Below are 23,028 nucleotides of genomic sequence, written 5' to 3' on the forward strand. Positions count from 1 at the left end.
TAATAATCTTCAAATGGTATAATTTGTATTCTTTGAAACAACGAGACTAGAATGCAGTTTTTTAGGGTTCCGTAGTCAACTAGAAACCCTTAGGTATAGTTTCGCCGTATGTCTGTTTGTCTGTCCTTCCGCGGCTAAGCTCAGAGTCCGTTAGTACTAGAAAGCTGTAATTTGGCATCAATATACGTAATATCAGTCACGCCGACAAAGTGGAAAAATAAAATAAATAAATAAAAATTTACCTCCCATAGACGTGGTGGGGTGATTTTTTTCGCGACTAACCCCATAGTGGGGGTATCGCTTTATAACTAGGTCTTTTAAAACCATTGAGGAGTCTCTAATACGATTTTTCTATTCAGTGATCTGTTTGCAAAATAAATATCAACTTTAAAGTGCAAATTTTCATTAAAATCTTAATTTCCAGTTTATATAGGGTGTATGTAATCGTTACGTAGCCAGTCGATTATTTCGTAAATGTAACAGATATCAGTAAAGATTAAACTGATATCGAAACTACGTTACCCAATGAGTAAAATCACATCAATAACTTTTTTAAAGCCAGAAATTTTCCAAACTTCAAACCCTCCCATACTTTAGTACGCCGTTAGTTGTAACTAGTTGTAAGGCTTAAAACTACTTAGAGGGTTATTAATGTGCTTTTACTCATGGGTAACGTACTTTCGATATCAGTTTAACATTTTCTGATATACTTATCTGTTATAACGTGGCTACACTTAACGATTACATAGCTAACGTATTAGTAATCTGTGGATTACATCCTGTATACGTCCCACAGCTGGGCAGCATAGGCTTCCTGTCAGATGAGACGGCTTGGGCTGTAATCGCATCATGACAGCTTCACGCACCGATGAACTACTTCGCTGGTGTACGCAGGTTTCCTAGCGATGTTTTTTTTTACCGAAAAGCTCACAGTGAAAGCAAAACGCGATTACGAAGAATTCAAGAGTGCGGACTGGTTCGATTTCAGTCCTCTACTTGAGAGGCTACAGGTCAATGCCGCAGCTAAGGAAGTAAGGACAGACAGCGTAGCGTTTGAGAAGTTTGAAACCCTAAAAGCTGACTTGCTTTACCTCCCCTCCTCGTTCATAGCTCATTTTAAGCATATTCTTAGAGAAAATCTTTTTATCCTAATATTATAAATGTGAAAGTACTTAACTCTTTTTTGTATGTTACCTCTTCGCACCTAAACCGCTAAACCGTTTTAGATAAAATTTGGTATGCAGATAGTTTGAGACAATAAAAAGGACATAGGATAGTTCTATCCCGGAAAATAGCATAATTCTCGCGGGATAGCGACAAATGAATTCTTCGTAGACGAAGTCGCGGGTTGTTGCCCGTGCTAGGTAGTAGGAATCATTATTTTAGTCAAGGAAATGAAACTCGCAATACAAGAACATGCATTTTAATTATTTATTAATTAACTGTAGGATACAAAACGGTGGTTCAACTTGTTTTTCTGCCAGACTCGTTGCTTTGAGGGAAGTTAGGAGGCGGCTCGGTACGACCAATTCTATATGTTCAGTCTCCCAATACTTGAATATGGGAAGCCAAGTTCAGTTAATAGTCAGAACATTAGAATTACTTACAAAAATACAAAGAACTGCGCATCGTAGAAGTGATATGATAACATTCATCCTTTTTTAAATCCGCAAGCGTTTTGAAAGGAAGAATTCTATCAGTCTCTAACAAAACTGCGGTATGTATACCGCATCAACCGCGGTGGTCTGGCTAAGTGATTTAGTTATACAGGGTGATTCAGGAGACGTGAGCAGGATCAGCCCTACCGGATTCAGTTAGTTATGGCTACTTATCGTACCAGTATAAGTGGGATTAACGTTTACAAAAGCATGGTCACTCTGCAATTAAAATAGTGGTGTTTTACAAAAATATGATTATGCACGATCCATTACCAATTATTGAGGGTATAGGGTTGGTCCAGCTCACGTCTCCCAAATCACCCTGTATTAAATAGAAAATAATCTAACACAGGCATTAGACATTCGTATAAAAAGGTACTGAATAGCAGCAGCCGAAACACTGGCGCATTAGCTTTTATCGCGTACATCAAATCGAAGACTAACTATCCATTGAAAACATGTAAAAGGACGAATATAGGTACGTGATAAACGCTTAAGCAGCGTTTCCACCAGAGATGTGCGAGGATGTGTTGTGAGCAATTATGTTTTTCTTTAACCAATAGAAACGCTTAATTTAGCTCGCCTCGCTCCGCTCAGCTGTTTCCACCAAATATGTGCTGTTTTAGGATGTGTAAATGAAGCGTTTCTATTGGTGAACGCAAAATACACCCTCGCACATTACTGGTGGAAAAGCTGCTTTACGCAAGCAGGGAGGCTACTACGTAAATCGAAGTTCGTGTCGTACCGTCCCTCGCATTCTCGTATTAAATAATATTAGCGAAAGCGGGACGGCAAGATGCGAAGTTCGAATTTTGCACTTCGCAGTATAGGGTCAGAGCCAAGAAACTTAGCTTTTAACGTTTTGTTTGACAATCATCATTAGCGGAGCGTAGCACCCCCAAGACGGATAAGACTTATCACACACATAAAAGCTCTAGCCGAACCGCTAAAAATACACTGACAAATAAAGCGGGGTACGTAATCACATTCAGTTTTACTAAATAAACATTGAAGTAATATTTATTTCATTTAAGGGCAACATAGATGAACATTGATATTTTATACTGTGATAGGTATATAAGAAGATAATCAATTTTAGATTTATATTATAATAAAAATGTAACAAAATAGATAAAAGATAGAAAAGGGATTTTTATAAACGTCGTTTTATATCCAGACATTTTCATCACAGCGATAAATCAGCTTTGTTGAACTCCTATATATTTTTATATAGGTAGGTACTTATCGTAAGTTTAACTAAATAGAAATAGCTACCTAAATATTATTCTGAGATTAGCCACAGAAAGATCTGTTGAGCAATGAGATCATATTATGTGCCTCTCTTCAAAGACAATTGTTAAAAAAAATTTCAATGTTGCATATTTAACTTCAGTGATTTGATATTCATTCAAGGTCATGGAAACTATACAGAAGGGCTCAGATGTATTTGAGAGGACTAACACAGTGAACTTTGTACATGTACAGGGAGGAATGTTGAGAGATATCAGTGGGGACAGTTACCAGAACGGACGCCGCTACGAGAATGACCTATGAGACTTAGCTCTCAACCTCCCACCCTGCATCAGAAGCAGTAAAAACGTATAGCTTTGAGCTGTTTACTTCCTGCAACAATAATTAATCAGCATCTGGGCGACATAGCTTCGCTCGGCGACTTTAGAATTTGTCGTGACGATCTTAAGAGAAGTTAATTTTTCGTGACAAGACCTATTTAGGTCAACCTGGGTAGTTGACAGACGTTGAAAGACTAACAGTTCACAAAAAGTCGTATAAATGTACGATTAATTTATGCGTGACTACGAGTATCGATATCTATGGATCGAAGCCACGAATAATCGATAGAAAGTTTCAAGCGTTCAAAATCACCCAGGGTATAATAAGACACAAGTGTGTATTGATTCTTATTAAAAAAAATTAACCTTGCAAGACCCATCATACACTAAATGTACGATCAAAGACTTCATGAAAGAATTCATGAGCCACCATGGAACCTTTTCAGTGGAAAAGTCATTACGCTTTTACTTGGTAATTAATGCGATGGCACTATGACGTTTACTGTGAAACGGTTCTATGGTTAAAGTCTTTGACCGTACTAAAAAGAGTATTATAAGAAAAAACTTAGTGGGATTGAATTTTGTCTTTTTAAACACATTTATACTTATTTTGGGTCCTGCGAAGAATATGGTTCAATTCTTTGGCGCTTTGCATAATAGGTAGCATCAATGAACGATCTTCTACCTACTGTCTTAGCATTGCGCTACAGTCGTAATTTTCTTATCATCGCACAGTCAGGTCAAGATTAAACCGGTCTATAATTTTGAGGACTTAACGCAACTATCGTGGATATAGCTTTCCATTGTCGGCAAATCTGTAAACAACTTTTATAGTTTTATGTTGTTAACCGCAGTGAAATGAATAGAAAAATAAACTATAGGCAATGCACATATTTACACTGAACAAATCTTACTATAATCTCTTATATGAATTTATCAGCTCTCAGAGCAATCATTATGCTTTCACGTCGTAAAAAATGTTTAACTAATGTTAACTTGTAACAAGTCAACGTTTACTACACAGTAGATGCATATTAGGTACTAGTAGGCTACAGATTTTTTAAAGTAGGAAGTTGAAAAATTTGTAGTTAAAACTACGTAGACAAAATATATATTAATTTAAGGCAATAATATATATTTAATTCATCAGTGTCGCCGAAGGTAAACTGTTTTATCAAGGATTCATATATTGAAAAACCTAACTATATACACTAGCACATTAAAATAGTTTTAATTATTCTACGTACGAAATTATATTTAATGCTAGAGAAATTATGTGTTTAATTATTATTACTTATTAAATCTACAGTATTTATTATTAGTATATAATTAGATTACAGACATGCATATTAAGGCATTAAATGCAATTAATAAAAAAAATAACAAATCAAAGAACGCTAAACGTCCATGCTTATCTAAAGCTCGAAACTTAACAAGTAAACCTTAACTGTTAACAGTCTTACGATGGAAATACGAATTTGCAATGGTTGAGTAAAAAAACTATTTACTTCTACAAAAGTAAAAAAAAATACAATAAAGTATCAATGACACTATTTTTTTTTCGAAAAGTAAGTACATATACTATTTCAAAGTATTGGTTTCAGATGGTTTTTTAATAGTAAAGCATTAACCGTATGTATGTATGTAATCTACACTAGTCTCTTGTATCAAATAATGCCGAAAATAATGATAAAAAAAAACGATAGCCTTCATTTACGCACACTTCGATGCCTTAGCATACGAAATGTTAACTTTTTAAACACAAAATATTAAAAAATTGAAGTTTTCAATCCGCATTGAGCCGAGTTGGAATGGTAGCTCAAACCAAAGCTCAAACCCTCTCATTGTGAGAGGTCTGTGCCCAGCAGTGGGATAGCGACGATGATGATATCAAACAACAAATATTCTTTTGCTCGATGGAAAGGCTCAGACAGCCTGTATTACCAATTCTACTTAATGTAATAATTCTAGGCAATATACCCCAAGGACTACGTTCAAGTAAATTATAAGTAGTATTGTAGAAAAAATAGGTGCTTTGATAAAAAAAAAATTACTAATTTTGTTGATTTCGTAATTCTCTGATCGTACTCGTTTGCCAATGCTCACGCGTAGGGTTAAAGTTTCTATCAAATTGGTCGCTATCTATAAAATATACGTAATTATATACAATGAACAATGAAAATTGAAAATCATCTAGTATTATAACTTCACAATCATACAATTACTTCTAATGCTAGGTACTATTTTTTTTAATTATTGATTTACAATTAGCATAGCTAAAACTTGTGAAACGCAATTACTAGGAAATAGCGTAACGTAATATATCTATAGAATATTATACATTACAAAAATCGGATGTATTTATTTACTTACCTACATACAGTCGAAGAAACTGAAACACGCACCAGGGCGGAACGTTTGTGCTACAAATGTCATGTTGACATCCCATACATTTGCCAAAGAAATCATAGCTACAATGCAGTGTAGGGCGTAGTTAAACACATTTTGAAATCTAGATTACGATTACATGTAGTTAACTACAAGTAATCTTAACTACAGATAGTTCAACTCAGTTGTGCGCGCGGCCCTATGTGTGCGTGCGCCTGTAAATATACAACTTTCACGTGACGCGGCAGTCGTCGTCCGAGCAAGAAGTGTTCTTATCGCTTTACCCACACATAGGGCCGCGCGCACAACTGAGTTGAACTATCTGTACGAGTAGTTAAGATTACATGTTACCTAACTACATTAATAAGTTATAACTACTTTAGTTCTAAGAATATTTTGTTTTGCTTTCCGATCACTGAAAGTCGGTCAAATATAACTTGCAAGATTTGACCCACATACACAAATACATTGCAAATAAAAGCTTGTAAGCTTGTAAAAAAAAGAGACGGTTGATTTTCATACAGATTGAGAAACTTGGCTTATTTAGGTAGATCTGTTATCTGTGGTCGTTTCAATTGATATAATCGTTTTGTACTTCGCTAAGTATGTAGTCAGAAAATGTAATCAAGTAACAGTGATTGCAACTACAATTTGTAGTTAGTAACCGAAATTTTTAACTACACTACTGTTATTTTTGTAATCTCTTGCTGAGATTACTAACTACAAAATATAACCGCAATCAGTAATCTGTATACTTCGTTTTTTTAGCATTAGAAAGAAGGTAAGCGATCTTGACGTGTCTTTTTATTGAAAAACACTTTTGAAAAATAAGTCACAGCAAAGAGGAACAATTAGCAAGGACATATGATCATTTATATATGCTTTTGGTATCATAAGTAATAGTTTCAGTTTTTTTAAAAACGTTTTTCAATAAACAGACTCGTCAAGATTGTTTACCCCTTTTCTAATGCTAAAAAAAACGAAGTATAGTTAGGTTACATATTGCTCAAAACTGTTATATTGTATATGAAAAGGTATGTGCTTCAGTTTCCTCGACTTTACAATGCAAAAATCAAACGGAAATTACAACATGTGCCAACCAATCGGAATGTGGTGTCAGGCGCAATAAGAAACAAGCGAAATGTATCGCGGTCATCAAGTGATACAGATGTAAATCACTTGGTATGGAATGCTTAAAATGCCAATGTATAAGTGAGCGCTGCTGTACTATCAAAACTTGGTACGATAACAATCACAATTACAACCCTGCAAATTTGATTTTTAAATTCAGTCGAGACCCAACGCGAATAGGTCAAGAGAAGGGCCCGTTTACACGTCGCAGAAATAAATCATGCTGATTACATTGCAATGCGGGGACAAAAGCATGCAAGTTATGTTGAGTTCGACAGAGCCCCGCAATATAATGCTATTCACATGAATTTACACGGCCTCTACACAACAGCTCCTAAAGATGAGTGTCCACCAGATGATGCGAAACTCGACGTTCATTTTACCTGTGCAATCCAGATGTACACTTGAAAACTAGTTTGCTAATGTCGTTCGGAACTCGAAACAAAAGATCTTTTTTCTTTTTCATTAGAATCTTCCGGAAATCGAAGAAACTGATGAGTCCCGAGCGACATTGACATTCTGCTTGTACTGTACTATGGTGAAAATTGTCAACATTCATTTTTAATCATAACTACATTAATGAAGTAATTTGGCCGGGTACTACAGAAACTTGAAAATTCTTTATAAGCGAGACTGTCAGAACCAAAGGGCCTAACCTTCAAGATTTGAAAAGAACGTTATCGCAAAAGTTTTACAATTATTTCCCTAAGGTTAGGCTTTTCTTCTGATGACCTCAAATAAGAACTGTGTATTTCAGTCAAAATAAACTGCAGTCGAGGAACGAAAGAAACCCGAGGCGCATGACACATGTGCAGTAAATAGCGACTTTAATCGGGTCTTTCTTCCGTTATAATTAAAATGTAATGTTGTCAATTGCGAAGGTAAGGACGCGAGCATTAGGTCGGAGCGGTCGTTATTGGGTGTCGTCACGCATGCAATGCCCATAGGCGGCGGCGTCGAGAACCAACTGCAGCGAGCGGCGCATCGCGCAGAGACGCGTCACCAGCCTGCTGCTTGAGATCATCATGCCCTGTCAAACACGACAAATCATCACAATACATCAAGCCTTGCCGAACACAACACAACGGATGATGCGAGAGTTCGCTTTGTACTGTCAACCTATTAGTGCGGTCAAATTCTCGGTTTAAACATATAAGAACGGTGTATATAAGAAGGTTCGTGGTCAGCCATGAAATGGTTATAACGTCATCATATAGTAGACCATGGATTCTTAAAAGGCTTTCAGGGGAGTAGTGGAAGTAGAGAACGTTCAGAGAAAAATAGGACGCGTTATTTATTTAGTAAAAGAGAAGGGGGTGCCTTAGAAAAAACCTCGAAAGGGAGTGGTGGGTAAAAAAGGTCTAGAACCTATGGTATAGATGAGGCAAAGATGATCGAACTGGACGTAAACAGGCAGCGGCGCGTCGAGCGTTATTTCTGTGTATTGTGCTTCTTGCCAGGCAATTAATAAGTGGTGAATGCTTCGGCCGAGTAGTAAACAGAAAACGTGCTCGTCGTTTTACTGCCTGCTGGCGGCTAGAACGCTACCTTAAAGTCATCGAAGTCTATGCATGCTGCCTTAACTAGGTAGCAATAACCCATTACCCCGGATTTCTAATAAACCCCTTCAAGGACAAGTATCATTGGTCGACAACTCTGTCGACATAAAACGTACTCCCCACGAACAGCGAATAGTGAATCCCGAATGCAGGCTCCATGGCATGCGTTATGGAAATTTCCCGTACCTCGCATGCGGGTTCTATCGACCAATGGAAACGGTTCCCCGAATGCGGGCCTTATGGCATGCGATATGTAAATCTCTCGTACCCCACATTAGGGCCCTATCGACCAATGAAACTGAGCCTTCACAATAGTCTCAGCTGAATCTCACCTTTAGTTCGGGCGCCAGGGGCAGGCTGGCAATGAGCCACCACAGCCAGTCGGGCCCATCAGGGTTTTTCCACCATTCCTCATCAGTGTACGGCATCTTGCCAAAAGCCCGCTCGATTTTTGAACGCACGGAATATTCCAAGTTCTTTATCCATACGCAAGCTTTGATGCCGACTTCGGTGCCGATCAGCCGCAATATTTGTATAGTGTTTGGGTCTGTAGGTACTTTATCAGTCAGCATTTCTACTCTCGCAAGGCACCTAAAAATAAAAAAAAACAATGTTTCATTGCCAATGCTGTCGTTTTGTATTCGCTTTTGGCGCTTTGCAGGTGACGATCATTTCGAGAGCCCTATTGCAATAAGCAACTCGAACAAATTTAATTAGAAATTAAATAGGATTCTCGCTATGTGTTACACTTTTTTTTTCATTTTATAGACAAATTTGAAATGTGAATAAAGTTTATACTGGACCACCTCAAAGACATTCCACACTAAACGTCATTGAAATCGATTCACAGGAGGCGAAGAGATAGACTTCTAACATACAAAAAAACTGTCAATTCCTTTTTTATGTTAGTTAATAATGTTATCTCACTTTACTCACCCATCCATGATTCTTTCTACAATTTTGAACCGCGAAATACCAATCGTCGATAAGATTATCCGCCCGTCATGGCATTCCACGCAGTCGCGTACTTCTAGCATCTGTAAAAAAACAAAAAAAAACTGTTTTTGCAAGCGTTTTGTATAAAAGGCGAGAGTTGCTGCTGCGAGTGTTTTTGTGTTTGATCATGCTAATGTCAAATTTGTTGTTAGGGCTATGCATAAATTACGTCACACATTAAGGGGTTCTGGCGACTTCTGACACAAGAACAAAATAATTGTTATTTTTATAGTAATAAGTGTAACAAGGGCACTGTCTGAAAATGATCAAAATTGTTGGTGGGTAAATATTCCGCGTTTTTTATCCTCATTACCGTTTCGGCAAGTATTATTCTAAGAGATGATAGGTTTAAATCTTTATAACATCTAAAGACAATAGCGATGCTAAATCTAATTCTCGCGACACGTCCTTCCGTTGTTCTAATAAACGTGGGATGGCAATGATGTTTAACCGAGTGGTCAAAACAATCGATTATTGGTATGAAGTATATTACCGTGCCGTAGTCGGAGTCGGAGTGGTCTTCGTTCCGCGCCACCATGCCAAGACGCCGCGTGCCGGATTCCAGAATTCTCCGGATGAACACGCGGTAGCGGGGATCCGATATCATGAGCGGACAAGGCACTCTAAAATTGTAATAATGTTATGATTAGTAATCCAAGGAGTATGCGCATCTACCTATAAGTAGCGAAGTTTGTATATTGATTGATGGTAGCATCTCTCGTTGTCCTTATAGGTGCCCTGTACAATAGCCGTATACATAGACTAAAGAGATTACACTTTAGAATAAATGATTTATAATAGTTAAAAAAACGCATCAAAAACGATCTATACGTTTGGAAGGTATAATGCCACAGAAAGATACACACAATCATGGCGGTCAAACTACCCTCCTCCTCCTACCCCAACCACCACCCAACACCCAACTTCATTTTTTGAGCTGGTGGTTAAAAACTACAGGACAGGATGGTCCAAAATGTGCTAGTGGGAATTTATAATGGCAACAATAATATGAATCTGAAAATATGTGAGTTTGTATGTTGATTAAGACAATCATTACTAAAAAGGTTGGATGGATTTGGATTAAATTTTGAATGGAGATAGATTAAGTATTCTCTGAGTAACAATAGGTTAGAATGAATTAGGAAATAAATGTAGGTTAGTAACTCTATGCGGACTAAGTTGCGGGCAGAAGCAAGTGTAATAATGTTTCTAAGCTTACTTAGGAAATGCAGTAACACAGACGAATACCGGTACGACGCTGGGATCGAGCGGTGGCGGTGAGTGCAGAATGTTGATAGAAGCTAGCGCCGCGCATACAAATTGCGTTTTTTTCGTCTGAAACATACACAAGTAGAAATATTAAAAATTCTATTTAATACATCGTTACGTTTGAAAATTAAATCACAGATAACTTTTATCTTTCATAAGTTTCAACTTTTATAAGAGTAACGTGACAGAACGTGACTAATTGACAGACTACGCAAAGCTTAAACCAGTATAGTATAGCTGGTTTTAAAATTTAGTGAACATTTTCCTTGAGGTCTATAGATGTGCGCAAAGAAGAGATTTTACAAAATTGCCATGAAATAGAGAGCTGGCTAATTATTTATTATTCCACGGGAGCGAAGCCGCAGGATTAAGCTGTTATTTATGTAGATATTTTTAACCTGAGAACGCATCTGCTGCTATCTGCCGGTTCTTTTTAGCGATAAGACAGCCTGTTGTTTAAAAATACTTTTAATCTTCTTGTGTTGTCTTCACTTCTATTGTATCAAAACAATTATATTCTTGAAAAATGCTACGATAACTCCGATCTCCGCTAACGCTGACTATAAACACCTGCAGTTCATTTATATATAAACTAGCTGTTGCCCGCGGCTTCGCTCCCGTTCCAGGTTTTTTTTTAATTTCTTTAACACAAACCTTCTCCTGACAATAACGAATAGAACAAATAATAATTATCTAATTTGATGCCGCTGTGCCGCTGTTCGGAAGTTATCCGTGTACATCCATTTCGGCGAATCTTTATTTATACTGCCCTCCTTAGCCAAAAGACGCTATCTAAAAAAAAAACGCTTTTTAGTTATTTATACCATGCGATGCAGAATGTCTTAAGGTACACAATGGTATTTACAACTCAATGTTTTTTTTGCGATTGCGCCTTTTGGCTTAGGGAGAAGGGCAGTATAAATAATCGCCGAAATGGATGTACACGGATAACATTCAAACAGCAGCATCCTGGAGTGTATATAGATATGAAATAAACGTTTTGATTTTGTTTTTTGACTGACCAGTGCGAGATTGAAGTTTTCGAGGTCCCTCATACATAGCGGGCACGTTCTCCGATAGTCCATGGAGTGCTCGATGCACCGGCGGCAGTAAGTGTGGCCACAGGGCGTGGTGACGGGCGCGACCAGGGTGTCTCGGCACAGCACGCACTCCAGGTCGCTGGAAGTCAGCCAGGACTCTGCTGCCTGCTGGCCCACGAAGCCGCTTACTTCGCGCGCTACTAACTCCGGCTCGCGATCCTCTAGCAGTATCGCTATAGTCTGCAACCAGAGAATATCTAATTGTACTATCTATACTTTATTTTTTAAGATAAACAATAAACAAAGCAGTCTTGTTAAGTTGAAGGTTGAAGGTTGCTTTCATCAACATAAGATTATCCTCTTGATAAGCGATTAATTAATAAGACAGCAAAACAATATTTACTTTCAGGTAGGTATACCAAGTATGTCGCCAAGAAATTTTCTTGTCTTATGAAAATATTCTGATGATAAATTCAGTCGTATTGGTTGTTATACACATTAAAAAAAATAAGAAAAATATGTAGTAATTGTACCGTCCCATAAGCACATGCATGGCGTTTTTTATTCACGCCACACGTGTTTATATCAATACTAATGCAATACATGCTACTCGTATATGGAATGGATGTTCTATGGAATGAAAAACATGCAATGTGCAAAGGCCCTAAATGCAACAACGCACTAAGCGGTTAGCCATGAGGTGTTAGTGCTCCCTCCCTCTTCAGAGTATCGCTTGAGAAAGAGACGGTGCGCTAAAACCGCGCAGCTAGCTGAATGGTGCGTACTCGTACGTAGCGACGAGGCACCGACCTGCACTAGCAGTCTCCTGGCGAGATAGAAGTCTGTGCACGTGGCGGCGCGGGCGAGGTGCGCCGCTGCCTCCAGGTAGCACTGCCGCCGGATCAGCTCGCAGGCGTGCAACACACGAGCCTGAAGGATACAATTCGTCAACAGCCAACCCAATAGGGATGCTCACTCAAACATGACTAATCCTAGGTTTGACCTGTTTGCAACTACTGGGATTTTTGTTCAGTGAGCGTTTCTGTGACGCGGACTAGTTGGTGCTAGTATCGTGAGGCCCGTTTGACGACTTTGACATTTGCGTCTCGTTTGTGATTGGTTAAATAAATAAATGAGCCAATCGCAAGACTGTAATGTCCAACGGATCTCGCGATGCTAACGCCATCTGGCGATATTTCGTTGGCACTGCGGATAAGCGGGGGAAAAATACCAGTAGTTGGCACTAAATGCCGCGGGTGTGAATTATTGGCACTGAGGTCAGTATATAGAACTTTTTTTTTCACTTCCACAGTACGAATAACAAGGAAAAATTCAATATTTCGCAATGCAAACAAAGAGGTGCAGACAACAAGGAGTAGTCCAAATACTATGTGTTCCAAATAACGTAAGAATTGAATTTGCCGACTCTGTTTAATTAGCTAATTGTTCTTTCAAACTATATTATTGGATATAACTTGACTAAAGGTTTAGATCTTTCTGTAAATCGAGTTCAGCCGATGGAGTTCTAAGCAGGGAGGAAGAATTAAAATAAAATGAACAATTTAGGTAACATTTTATACTTCCTAAAGTCCCTGATCATAAAACGAAGGTTAAAACGTAATATTATTTAGAAGTTTTTGTTTTATAAACTGTCCACAATGAGTTGGAGAGTGAGACAACATGACATTTTAATAGTCCTAATGTTATTTGGCACAAATAGTAGTATATAAGCATGTTTAGTGGAGCATTATCGTGGGTAAAAACGGAAATACACATAAATATATATTTCCGTTCCGCTAAATACACCGGTGTTTACAGTAACACCCATTGTGACTCTTCAGTTTAAAGTCAAATTGATTGGAAGAAATCATTTCCGTTTCGGTCGTCATAATATGCGGCGGCAGACAAAGTTTTATGGCGAAACATCCCCATTGCAAAACAGTTTATATCATACGTCGCATTACGTGTATCAGCAATGAATAAAGACAAACTTACTTATATAATGTGTGTAATCGCTTAGGCAAGTAACTCTCATATAAAATCTCACTTCATCTGTATCCCACGGGCATTTTGCATTTTCCAAGGTTACAAAGTTACCTTGATAAATAGGGATCATGTGACTTCACTTTAGTGAAATATTCGCATAGAATCCGTTTCGTAATGCAAGAGCTCACACAAAGGGAAACAAAATTAACCTCTTTATTTTATAGAACATTTTTTATCATGATTACTATGTATACAAGACTAATTCAGATAACTTTTGGACTTTTGGCCAACCTCTATTTGGGGTGAAATCCATACTAATATTATAAATGCCAAAGTGTGTGTGTTTGTATGTTTGTGTGTTTGTATAAATAAATATCACGGGACAATTCACACCAATTGACCTAGTCCCAAAGTAAGCTTAGCAAAGCTTGTGTTATGGGTACTAAGCAACGGCTAAATATAATTATATAGATAGATACATACTTCAGTACATATTAAACACCCAAGACCCGAGAACAAACACTGGTATTTTTCATACAAATATCTGCCCCGACACGGGAATCGAACCCGGGACCTCAAGCTTCGTAGTCAGGTTCTCTAACCACTAGGCCATCTGGTCGTCTTGTATGTTTCTATGTTTGTCCGTCACGTCGAACGGAGCGACGGATCAAAGTGATTTCTGACATAGAGATAGTTTATGGGCCAGAAAGTGACATAGGCTACTTTTATTCCGGAAAAATGCAGAGTTCCCGAGGGAACAGCGCGCGATAACCAAATTCCACGCGGGTGTAGCCGCGGGCAAAAGCTAGTTTGTGTATATTTTTGTAACCGATCAAGTCAACTTCTAAATTTGTTTGGAGACTGCTTAGGTCTAGGTTAGAAGTCAGCTTGATCGACTGACAAGTTTCAATTTTCGTAGACCATTTAGCACGAAAGTTGAAGTCGCGTTAAATACACCTAAAAGTTAATTTACAAAAGGATAAAGCCACGCACAAGGTTTAAAAATCAACTCATTCCGTTTTCATTAGGCAACAAGAACAAACAATGTTAAAATCGCCAAGCAAACACAAATTTATAATATTTGCCAAAAATACAAAGTAGATTAGAATTAAAATAAATATTAACATGATGATCGCCATGCTAAATGTTAGTTCACTTGCAGATAACGACACCATACAGCCTTGTCTTTAATTTATACTTTAGTGTTGCGTCGTTTGTGAAGTGTGCAGGACATACTGTACCTTTGCTGGGTCAAACCCATCGATTACATGCTAAAAATTACGTAGCAGTAAGTTGCAAAACTAGCAATAACTAATATCGGCCGTCATGAATGTGTGATATGGAGGCTGACGCTAGTTTTTCAAAATGTAAAGCGGGATGGCAAGGATTCCGTTAAACTCGCAAAATTTACCTGCATAATAAGTTTTTTATGAAAAATTATCCTTTTCAATAAATTATTTTTTGTTGATGGTACTTGATTATTGCATTATCAACGGAGCTCTAATATACGTGCAACAAATTTCGATCATTCGAGCCATTGTATACTTCGTTTTTTTTGCATTAGAAAGAAAGTAAGCGATCTTGCCGCATCTTTTTATTGAAAAACACTTTCGAAAAATAAGACACAGCAGATAAAATATGTAGCAATTAGCATGGTATCATAAGTAATAGTGTTTTTTTTAAACGTTTTTCAATAAAAAAGTCTCGTCAAGATTAGTATTAGTAAGTAAAATGGAGTTACAAAATTTGATTTTATTGTAACGAGTGAAGGTAAGGATTACAAAAATACTAAGCAGTTGCGAGCTAACAGGAGTCCTTATGAAGTTAATTCCTCTCGCAGCAGAAATCTCGCGGAAGGATCGTGCCTAGCTCTCCGTCACGCGTTCATGACTAATGTCAATAACTTTATAAGCGTATGTTTGATATGGAAGTGGCAAAAAGGTGTGAAGTTCACCTGAGGGGTCATTGGCAAGCGCGCCGGCACATCGGGCGCGGAGAAGCTATCAGGAGAGATGGTAAGCGAGACGCGAAGGCCACGCGACAAGCGTTGTGCAACTGTACGGCGGCGTGCCAATGCTTGACAATTCTCTGTTGATTAAAAAAAAAACCTGGTGAGAATGCGCAAATCAATAAACTAACTAAAAATCGCAGAGCATGATAAATATTTTGATTTATTGTGGAACGCGCGATCAATAATGAGGTAGGTACTTGTTATTGGCGATAGTTACGCTTATCCCGTAGTCATTTAAATTTACCAAAACTGCGGGAGTTATTCGAAGGGCATTTATATTACGGTGCAACTACCGTACATTTTTCTTTTCTCTTTTTTTACGATTATACCTAGAGCCATCCACGAAGGCGCGTGATTTTATCAAAATTAGACATGAAAGAAATTGTAATAAGAACCACGGCACGCGACATCGTGGATGACTACCTATAACTACTTAATTTTTTGTTCAACTCAATAAGTCTTTTCATCAAAAATGACAATTCACTGCAAGTAGGCCCGAGTCAAAATAAAAGTAATGGCTTTTATTTTCAAAATATTTCGTAGCATTGCTTAACCGTAGCTTAACCTGTAGGAAAGTACATGCGGTTCTATAAGCGACGCAATACGAGCATGGCATTTCGTACGAAAATCATTTCACAACTAAACTCAAGCAAAAAACGCAATGTCGCGTTGCGCATCTTTTGATGGTTCTCACATTAGGCCGCCGAATCCAATTACTTGTACGTAGGTGCTGGTGCAAAATGTATTATGAAGTTGTAATTGTAAAAGCTTTATCGAAACTAACAAAATTTCATGTTTTGCGGTCGACTCAAATAAAGTACAAATAATATTCACCACCAGGAATTGGCACCATGTGTCATAATATACAGCAGTAATGCTAGCAGCAGGATGCTTCAAAAACAGTCTGCATGGGTACGACAGCAAATATCGACTTAGCAACATTTCGCTAGGACGTAGGTATTATTCAGGCCCAATTCGTCTCTGACATTTGCCCGATTCGCATAAAACAATTACATAACTCGTAATGGAGTCAGAGTTGTGTTTCATTATGTAACGCTCAGTTCAAGGTACAAGCGCAGAGCGGTAGGTACTTTTGATTCGAACTGGACTTATTGGACTGCTATGGTTATGTCACACAATTATTGACGAATAAGCAATACCCCAGTATTACACAATGAGAATTTGTTAGTTAAATTAAGTTTGTGGTGCTTCTGTACTCAAGTTTTTCTTAAAGTAACTAATCCTACTTCAACAACATTTCAACCGCTTTCTTTATTTTAATCAACCTTTCTGTGAGTTGTAGTAAATTACGCAGTAAGAATTTTTGATGAGTAGGGAAAAAGGTTGTCTCAACATTCCCGTTAACAGTTTCCGATATCCTTTTCGGCGCCAAGACGAATGTCAAAGCACTCGGTCTGGGAACTATCAATACGTTACTTTGCGGAGTTCCATATCTTAGCTACGTTTATGCAAGAAGTGTGTGTTCATGCAGTTGCTCCACCTCCACACTGTAAGAATACACACAAATCACACAAACCCTCTATCACCACCACCACACTACACTGACGCGTTTCGAACTCAACCACACCTCATCTTCAGAGCAACACAATCGTTCACCATGCTACCAGATGTTGCACTTTCTAAGTTTACATCCGATTTATCCTCGAGAACATAATCAACGGGTACAGGACTTTCTACAATTCGCAACTATTCTTCAGTAGGTATTATTACAGTGGTAATACTTCAGGTTTAAACAACATTTGGATACTATTAATCTCACAATTTGCGTATATAGGTACTTTTTACTATTTATAAATATTTTTGATATGCACATAAAAATATTGACAACAAAATCACGTATGGAAACTATGGTAAACATGGCGGCCACAGGGCCACCATGACATCTCCAATTGTCACTTCATTCGGCATCTGGGGGGCTACCACGAAATCTGAAAATTAAAGTTCGGATCGTATTGTCCCTCTGACTCTCGTATTAAAAATTACAAGCGTCAGCGGGACGGCAAGTTACGAAGTTCGAATTTTGCACTTCGTAGTATGGCCTGACGTTCGGATTGATCGAATGCTTTCTATACTCGTGGTAATTTTAGTTCTTGAGTTTTTGTTTCCTATTAAGTTTTCTGTTGCCGGTACCCATTTAAGGTCAAAATAAAAACAAGATAATAAGAATATATTTTTAGTGCATGGGTTGGTTACGTCTGGAACGTCACAATGATAATGACACTTGTGACAGTGACATTCGGCCATCTTTGGTAACTTTATTTGAATCTAAATACGGCGTTGAGAATATAATAATACCTTCTACTGTAGTGCCTATATTTACCTACTATGCAACTGAGCCCCTTCTTGACAAAAATCAAATATTAGTAATTCAGCTAAGCATAAATAATTCGAACAACCCAGTTGCTGGTAACCTTGAGAAGTTTGTGTTAACTTCTTATCTTTTTTGGTAGTTCGAGACCATCTGCTAATAATACGGTACTAATAGCGTAAAATTAGACACGGTTTCTGTTTATTGTCTGTTCCGTCATCATTTAGCCAAGACAAGTTTTAACATTGCATGTACATTAAAAGTTATGTATTAGTCAATGTTCATTTTATGTGATCGTGTCTTGACGAGTCATTATAATATGGTATCTAACGTAATAAATATTGCTAATGATAGAAGCGGCCCTTAATAATAAGGGTTAACATAACGAGATTCAATTGGGAGTACGTAGGCGAAGTGAAAAAGCCATTTCACTAGAGATGCTAGGTCAAGGCGTGGAATTAACATTAATTAAAACGTTTAAAAGTTCTTCGTGCTCACGTAAGACCCCTCTGACCGCCTACCGCTAATGATTTGGCCACAGCGTCACGCTTGAGAATGCTATCATTCAAGTTCGTTGCCGACATAGTTTAATATGTATTAAACAATGAATAACCAATAAAGGTAGAGAGAATATCGGCATTTGCTCGTAAATATTTTAATGCCACCCACACGACACATTAAGGACATGTGTGTAATAATAGTTTTATGAGCCAGTTAAAAGGGACCAAGAGCTCTCAACCGGTCTTGGTGACCCATAAACTGGAACTGAAGTCTAGGTAGCCGAGCGAGTTGGGAGAGCTATCCTGGGGGTGCGGGGCGCGGGGCGGCATATTCGCGACGAACTTGTTACTGCGCAGTTGCACGCAGCTCTGGGACTTAAATCTGACTTTACTACGCAACTTAATTGATTTTAACTCTCTTGTAGCCGATTTTTTTTTTCTAAAACAAACTTCCATAACAGTTTCCATGATTGTGTAATTAATTATACAGTACTTTTGTAATTTATAGTTTACAGGGCGTCCTTTATGCAAAGGCTTTATATACTCGTAAATACAGCGTAACTTTATGGAAGCTTTCAATGTTACCACGGGGGTTGCTTTCATGCTCTTGTACATATTAGAAAAGTCTGTCGTAAACAGCGAATTGTTCATGGGTGTTTTATTAGTGAGTAGATACCTTACACCAAAACTTTTATGAATCATCTCGTGGGCGTGCTGTACTTTAGACGAGTAACGTAACCTGCGACCCGGTGCGGCCAGGAGGCGCTCTCGATTGCTTCGCTTACAATGTGATTACATAACAGCTATGTAACAAATGGACGATTTACATAATGGCTTTGTCAGTAAGCTATAATAGCGGGGGAGGACTGCGCGACTTTACTTTAGTAGGTAATTTGAAAAGTGCTACACCTTCATTACTTGGCCGGTCGTTAATCAAAAACGCGAGAAAGATGCGTCTCGAATGCAACACAAATGCGTTCATCAAAGAAGGTCGTTCACCCTAGCTAGACTAATCAGAGGGGCTGATTCATGTCAACTCAACGTCGTGTCACTCCTAAGAATGATGGCCCTTGCTTTCAGTACTAAGTATGACTTGACATTATAAATACAAATATATACGTAGCTGAATGTGTCAGAGACATTTTTTAAGGGTGACGTAGTGCGAGTCTAGATAAAGAGTGAGCGGAGTCATGTTGTTCAATGTCAGAGGGGCATTCACACGTAAACATTATACCTAAATAGAATACGTTACAAATCACCTTTACACTTTTGTAGCACCTATCATACGTCGTGGTTGTTAGTTAGAAGCCGCTCAAATATCATTAAGGTGGTTAATACAAGGCAAAAAAAATAAACAAGTTTTAGGGGCTGTGTCAGTCATCGCTGACCGTCGGTCGAGCACTGTTTCCAGCCTAATATTCTTGTTAGTAATCCCCTTCTTACGCCCCTTAATGCACAATGCACTATTTCTTCAGTATATTTATAATTTCCTAGGATCTTTCTTCTGAGGGCCCAGCCTAACGTTCTTGGCGAAATATTTTATTCATTTTGTACAACTTCTCTAAAGTGAGCATTAAGTACAAAGATTATTTTATCGAAGAAACCGCAAAACTATGTAGCTCTTTTAGTTAGGAATAATTGACACCTTTAAGTGCAACAGTAAGATTATGAATAATAATCACGAGGTCTCCGAGTGTACCGCACGACAAACATACTTTTTGAAAGCCTTCGACAGCCAAACCGAATTATCGTAATACCTACACTAAGACGAATAAGCGTTCATAAAATTAATCAATAACGTTATCGAGCATATACATAAAACATGCATAGTATTATGAATATTATATACGTAAATAGATAAGCTACAGGTGAAAACACGATATTTATTTCTTGGCGCATACACTGACCTTGTATAACTCTGCCGAGAATTGCGCAGACAAAGTCATGGAGTAGCTGCCCTCTGACAGGTGGTTGCTCCGTTGCTCTCAAAGCAACCCTACGGAGAAAGAAATAAAACTTACCATTCGATAATGATCGATCATTTTAATAGTATGTTAAGAAAAACACCTACCACCATTATACTGAGGCGTCATACAGTGGCCTTTTTACATAAATATAAATAGGTGTTTATTGAATATCAATAGGGTTCCTAATTCAATTCCCAATTTCAATGTTGTATTGTGTTGATAACGTCGCAACAACAATATAAAAAAACATTGTTGCACGTCGGCCATGATCTATTTAAATTTCAAACAACTCAATATCGATTGACGCGCTCAACCGTGAGATATGGTTATTTTATACGTGAAAATGTACACGATACCCATTATATTTATTATATTTATACCCATGTCTTATGGCTGCTCTACGCTCGCGCTTTTCCTGTTATATCTTTAGTCAAATTTTACTTACAAATTTATCCAATGACCTACCTACAGAAATAATCCAGATATAAAACATGTAAATCATATTGTGCCAAAGAAAATATTACTTAAAAATGTACATAGTATTTTTCTCAGACTGATACTAAATATGTACCTAGGTAAACTCGTCGGGACAAGTCGTGAACTAATTTGATATTGATTGTGCTCGTCCAAATACGTGCTAATGCGTAGGCCTAAGGTGTTAATTCGTAACCCGAGAAAGGTTTTAATACGGCCCGCCAACGTACCCTCAAGTATATTTATGATTTTATAGGAATTATATTGTGTGTACGCGAGTTTTACTCGTAGCATCGCCATTAAAAGGAAGTTTTTTTTTAAATATTTCAAGACTTAAAATCCCTTTTGCTGTTGCCATAACTTTCGTAAAATTGTTGACATTAAAACTGGGTAGAAATGTTGGCCACCCAAGTTTAGACTACTCAACAGGCGGGGATGCGTTGGTAGAGGTCTTTGGTCTCTCTAGAGTCTAGACCGTTTAATTAAAGAAAGGATCACTTACCTCGACGATTGCTTGTTGGCCAGTAACTTTCCTATGAGGTACTGTACGCAAGTGTCCACGTACAAGTCTTGTGGCGCCGGTGTCCCACATGTACACGTAGCGCTGTTTCTGATACATCTATAAATAACAATACAATGGCTATACAGACGTCCTGCGTTTTTTGTATAATTCATATTTTAATGTAGGTATCAGTCAGAAAGTTTCAAATGTTGCCTGGGATTCTAAACTTGACCACATAGCCGGCAAAATATTAATGACAGGAACAGGCAACGCGAATTACCCCGCTGTCAAAGTACCTGACTACCTTGGTCACACATGAGAAACATTGTTTAATATTTATGTGACGGTTTAATTTTGGTATGTGTTTTGAAAACTAAACTAATTTTAACACTAGAGTATGCAATACATAGATGTATGTATGCTGTTTGTAGCACATACACCAGACGACCAGATGGCCTAGTGGTTAGAGAACCTGACTACGAAGCTTGAGGTCCCGGGTTCGATTCCCGTGTCGGGGCAGATATTTGTATGAAAAATACGAACGTTTGTTCTCGGGTCTTGGGTGTTTAATATCTATATAATTATATTTATCCGTTGCTTAGTACCCATAACACAAGCTTTGCTAAGCTTACTTTGGGACTAGGTCAATTGGTGTGAATTGTCCCGTGATATTTATTTCTTTTATTTATACACGTCGCCTTTCCGAGAAATGGCAGATAAAGTGCAGCGTAATAAAGATAAGCTATATATATGAGTCATCAGTGATTTGTGGTCTTGGTTAATGTAAACAAATTAAAGGTTTGTATATTCTAACTAACTAACAAATGAAACATAAGTGAGAAATTACTACGATTGTTGATTTTAGCTTTAAGTATAGGACCTTTCAAAGTGCTAAAGAAAATAACAAATATGAAGTTAATGCTCACTCGAGGCACCGCGTATGGCCACACTGTCCGGTAACGGGCAGCACAGGCAGCATCCCACAATCCAGGCAACAAATGTCTTGTTCATCAGGCATTTTTTTGAGACGCGCGTGGTTTACCAGCTGTTCTGCCACATGCATTGCCTGTTGCAACAACAGAGGCATTGGCATACTTGGCACGACGTGTCTCACCATCATACACGACACCATCAACTTCATAGTGAAGTCTTTCTTCCATCTTTGCCTAGCGCGCCCGGCAAATGCAGGGATTCGCAAACTTTTTACAATTCGCAGCAACAACTTGTGCGGAATTGTATAGTTCTTTGACGTATTGTTGTTATTCGAGTTTGCGACACACTCCGTTGCAGAGGTATTCGTGCGAGCTTCGTCGTTATAGATGTTCAAGTGTCTTTTAGCGAAAAGCATCAATATGTTTGCCGCTTGAATATCGTCGTTTGTGATCCGTGAATCCAATGACACTTGTTGATCTGGAGCTTGGTCGTGTGTCGGTTTGTTGTGTCGCTGATTGCTTGAAATTACGTAGGGTTGTTGTCTGATGTCGGCGCGTCTGTAGAGCGGCTCACTGCGAGCCACGCGACGCATAGAACGCCTTTGGTCACGTATTTCTCTCGCACTACAGTTTAAGGTTTGTAATGTGCCTCCATGACCTGCCTGAATATTCAACGGAACCTATAACAAAAATATTTCTTAATTTTTATATAGTT

At 38.1% G+C, this 23,028-nt stretch overlaps 1 protein-coding gene across 2 annotated transcripts in view; it reads right to left on the reverse strand.

The window, feature by feature from the left end:
* Nucleotides 1-1,407: 1,407 nt before the first annotated feature.
* The window catches only part of LOC141434189 (LON peptidase N-terminal domain and RING finger protein 2), a 33,065-nt gene continuing 11,444 nt past the window's right edge, over nt 1,408-23,028 (reverse strand). Inside the window, exons 2-12 of one of the 2 annotated variants that reach the window (XM_074096551.1) lie at nt 22,308-22,993; nt 21,382-21,498; nt 20,346-20,434; nt 15,553-15,686; nt 12,423-12,542; nt 11,595-11,852; nt 10,523-10,638; nt 9,797-9,926; nt 9,244-9,344; nt 8,640-8,898; nt 1,408-7,778 (exon numbers count right to left, since the gene is read on the reverse strand). In XM_074096551.1, coding sequence (XP_073952652.1) covers nt 7,662-7,778; nt 8,640-8,898; nt 9,244-9,344; nt 9,797-9,926; nt 10,523-10,638; nt 11,595-11,852; nt 12,423-12,542; nt 15,553-15,686; nt 20,346-20,434; nt 21,382-21,498; nt 22,308-22,993 — 2,127 coding nt within the window. In that variant the 3' untranslated portion in view covers nt 1,408-7,661. The remainder of the gene's footprint in view (nt 7,779-8,639; nt 8,899-9,243; nt 9,345-9,796; nt 9,927-10,522; nt 10,639-11,594; nt 11,853-12,422; nt 12,543-15,552; nt 15,687-20,345; nt 20,435-21,381; nt 21,499-22,307; nt 22,994-23,028) is intronic. The other variant, XM_074096559.1, reaches the window with a different exon arrangement.

Source organism: Choristoneura fumiferana, chromosome Z, assembly GCF_025370935.1.
Source record: "Choristoneura fumiferana chromosome Z, NRCan_CFum_1, whole genome shotgun sequence".
In the NCBI taxonomy this organism is placed as follows: Eukaryota; Metazoa; Arthropoda; class Insecta; order Lepidoptera; family Tortricidae; genus Choristoneura; species Choristoneura fumiferana.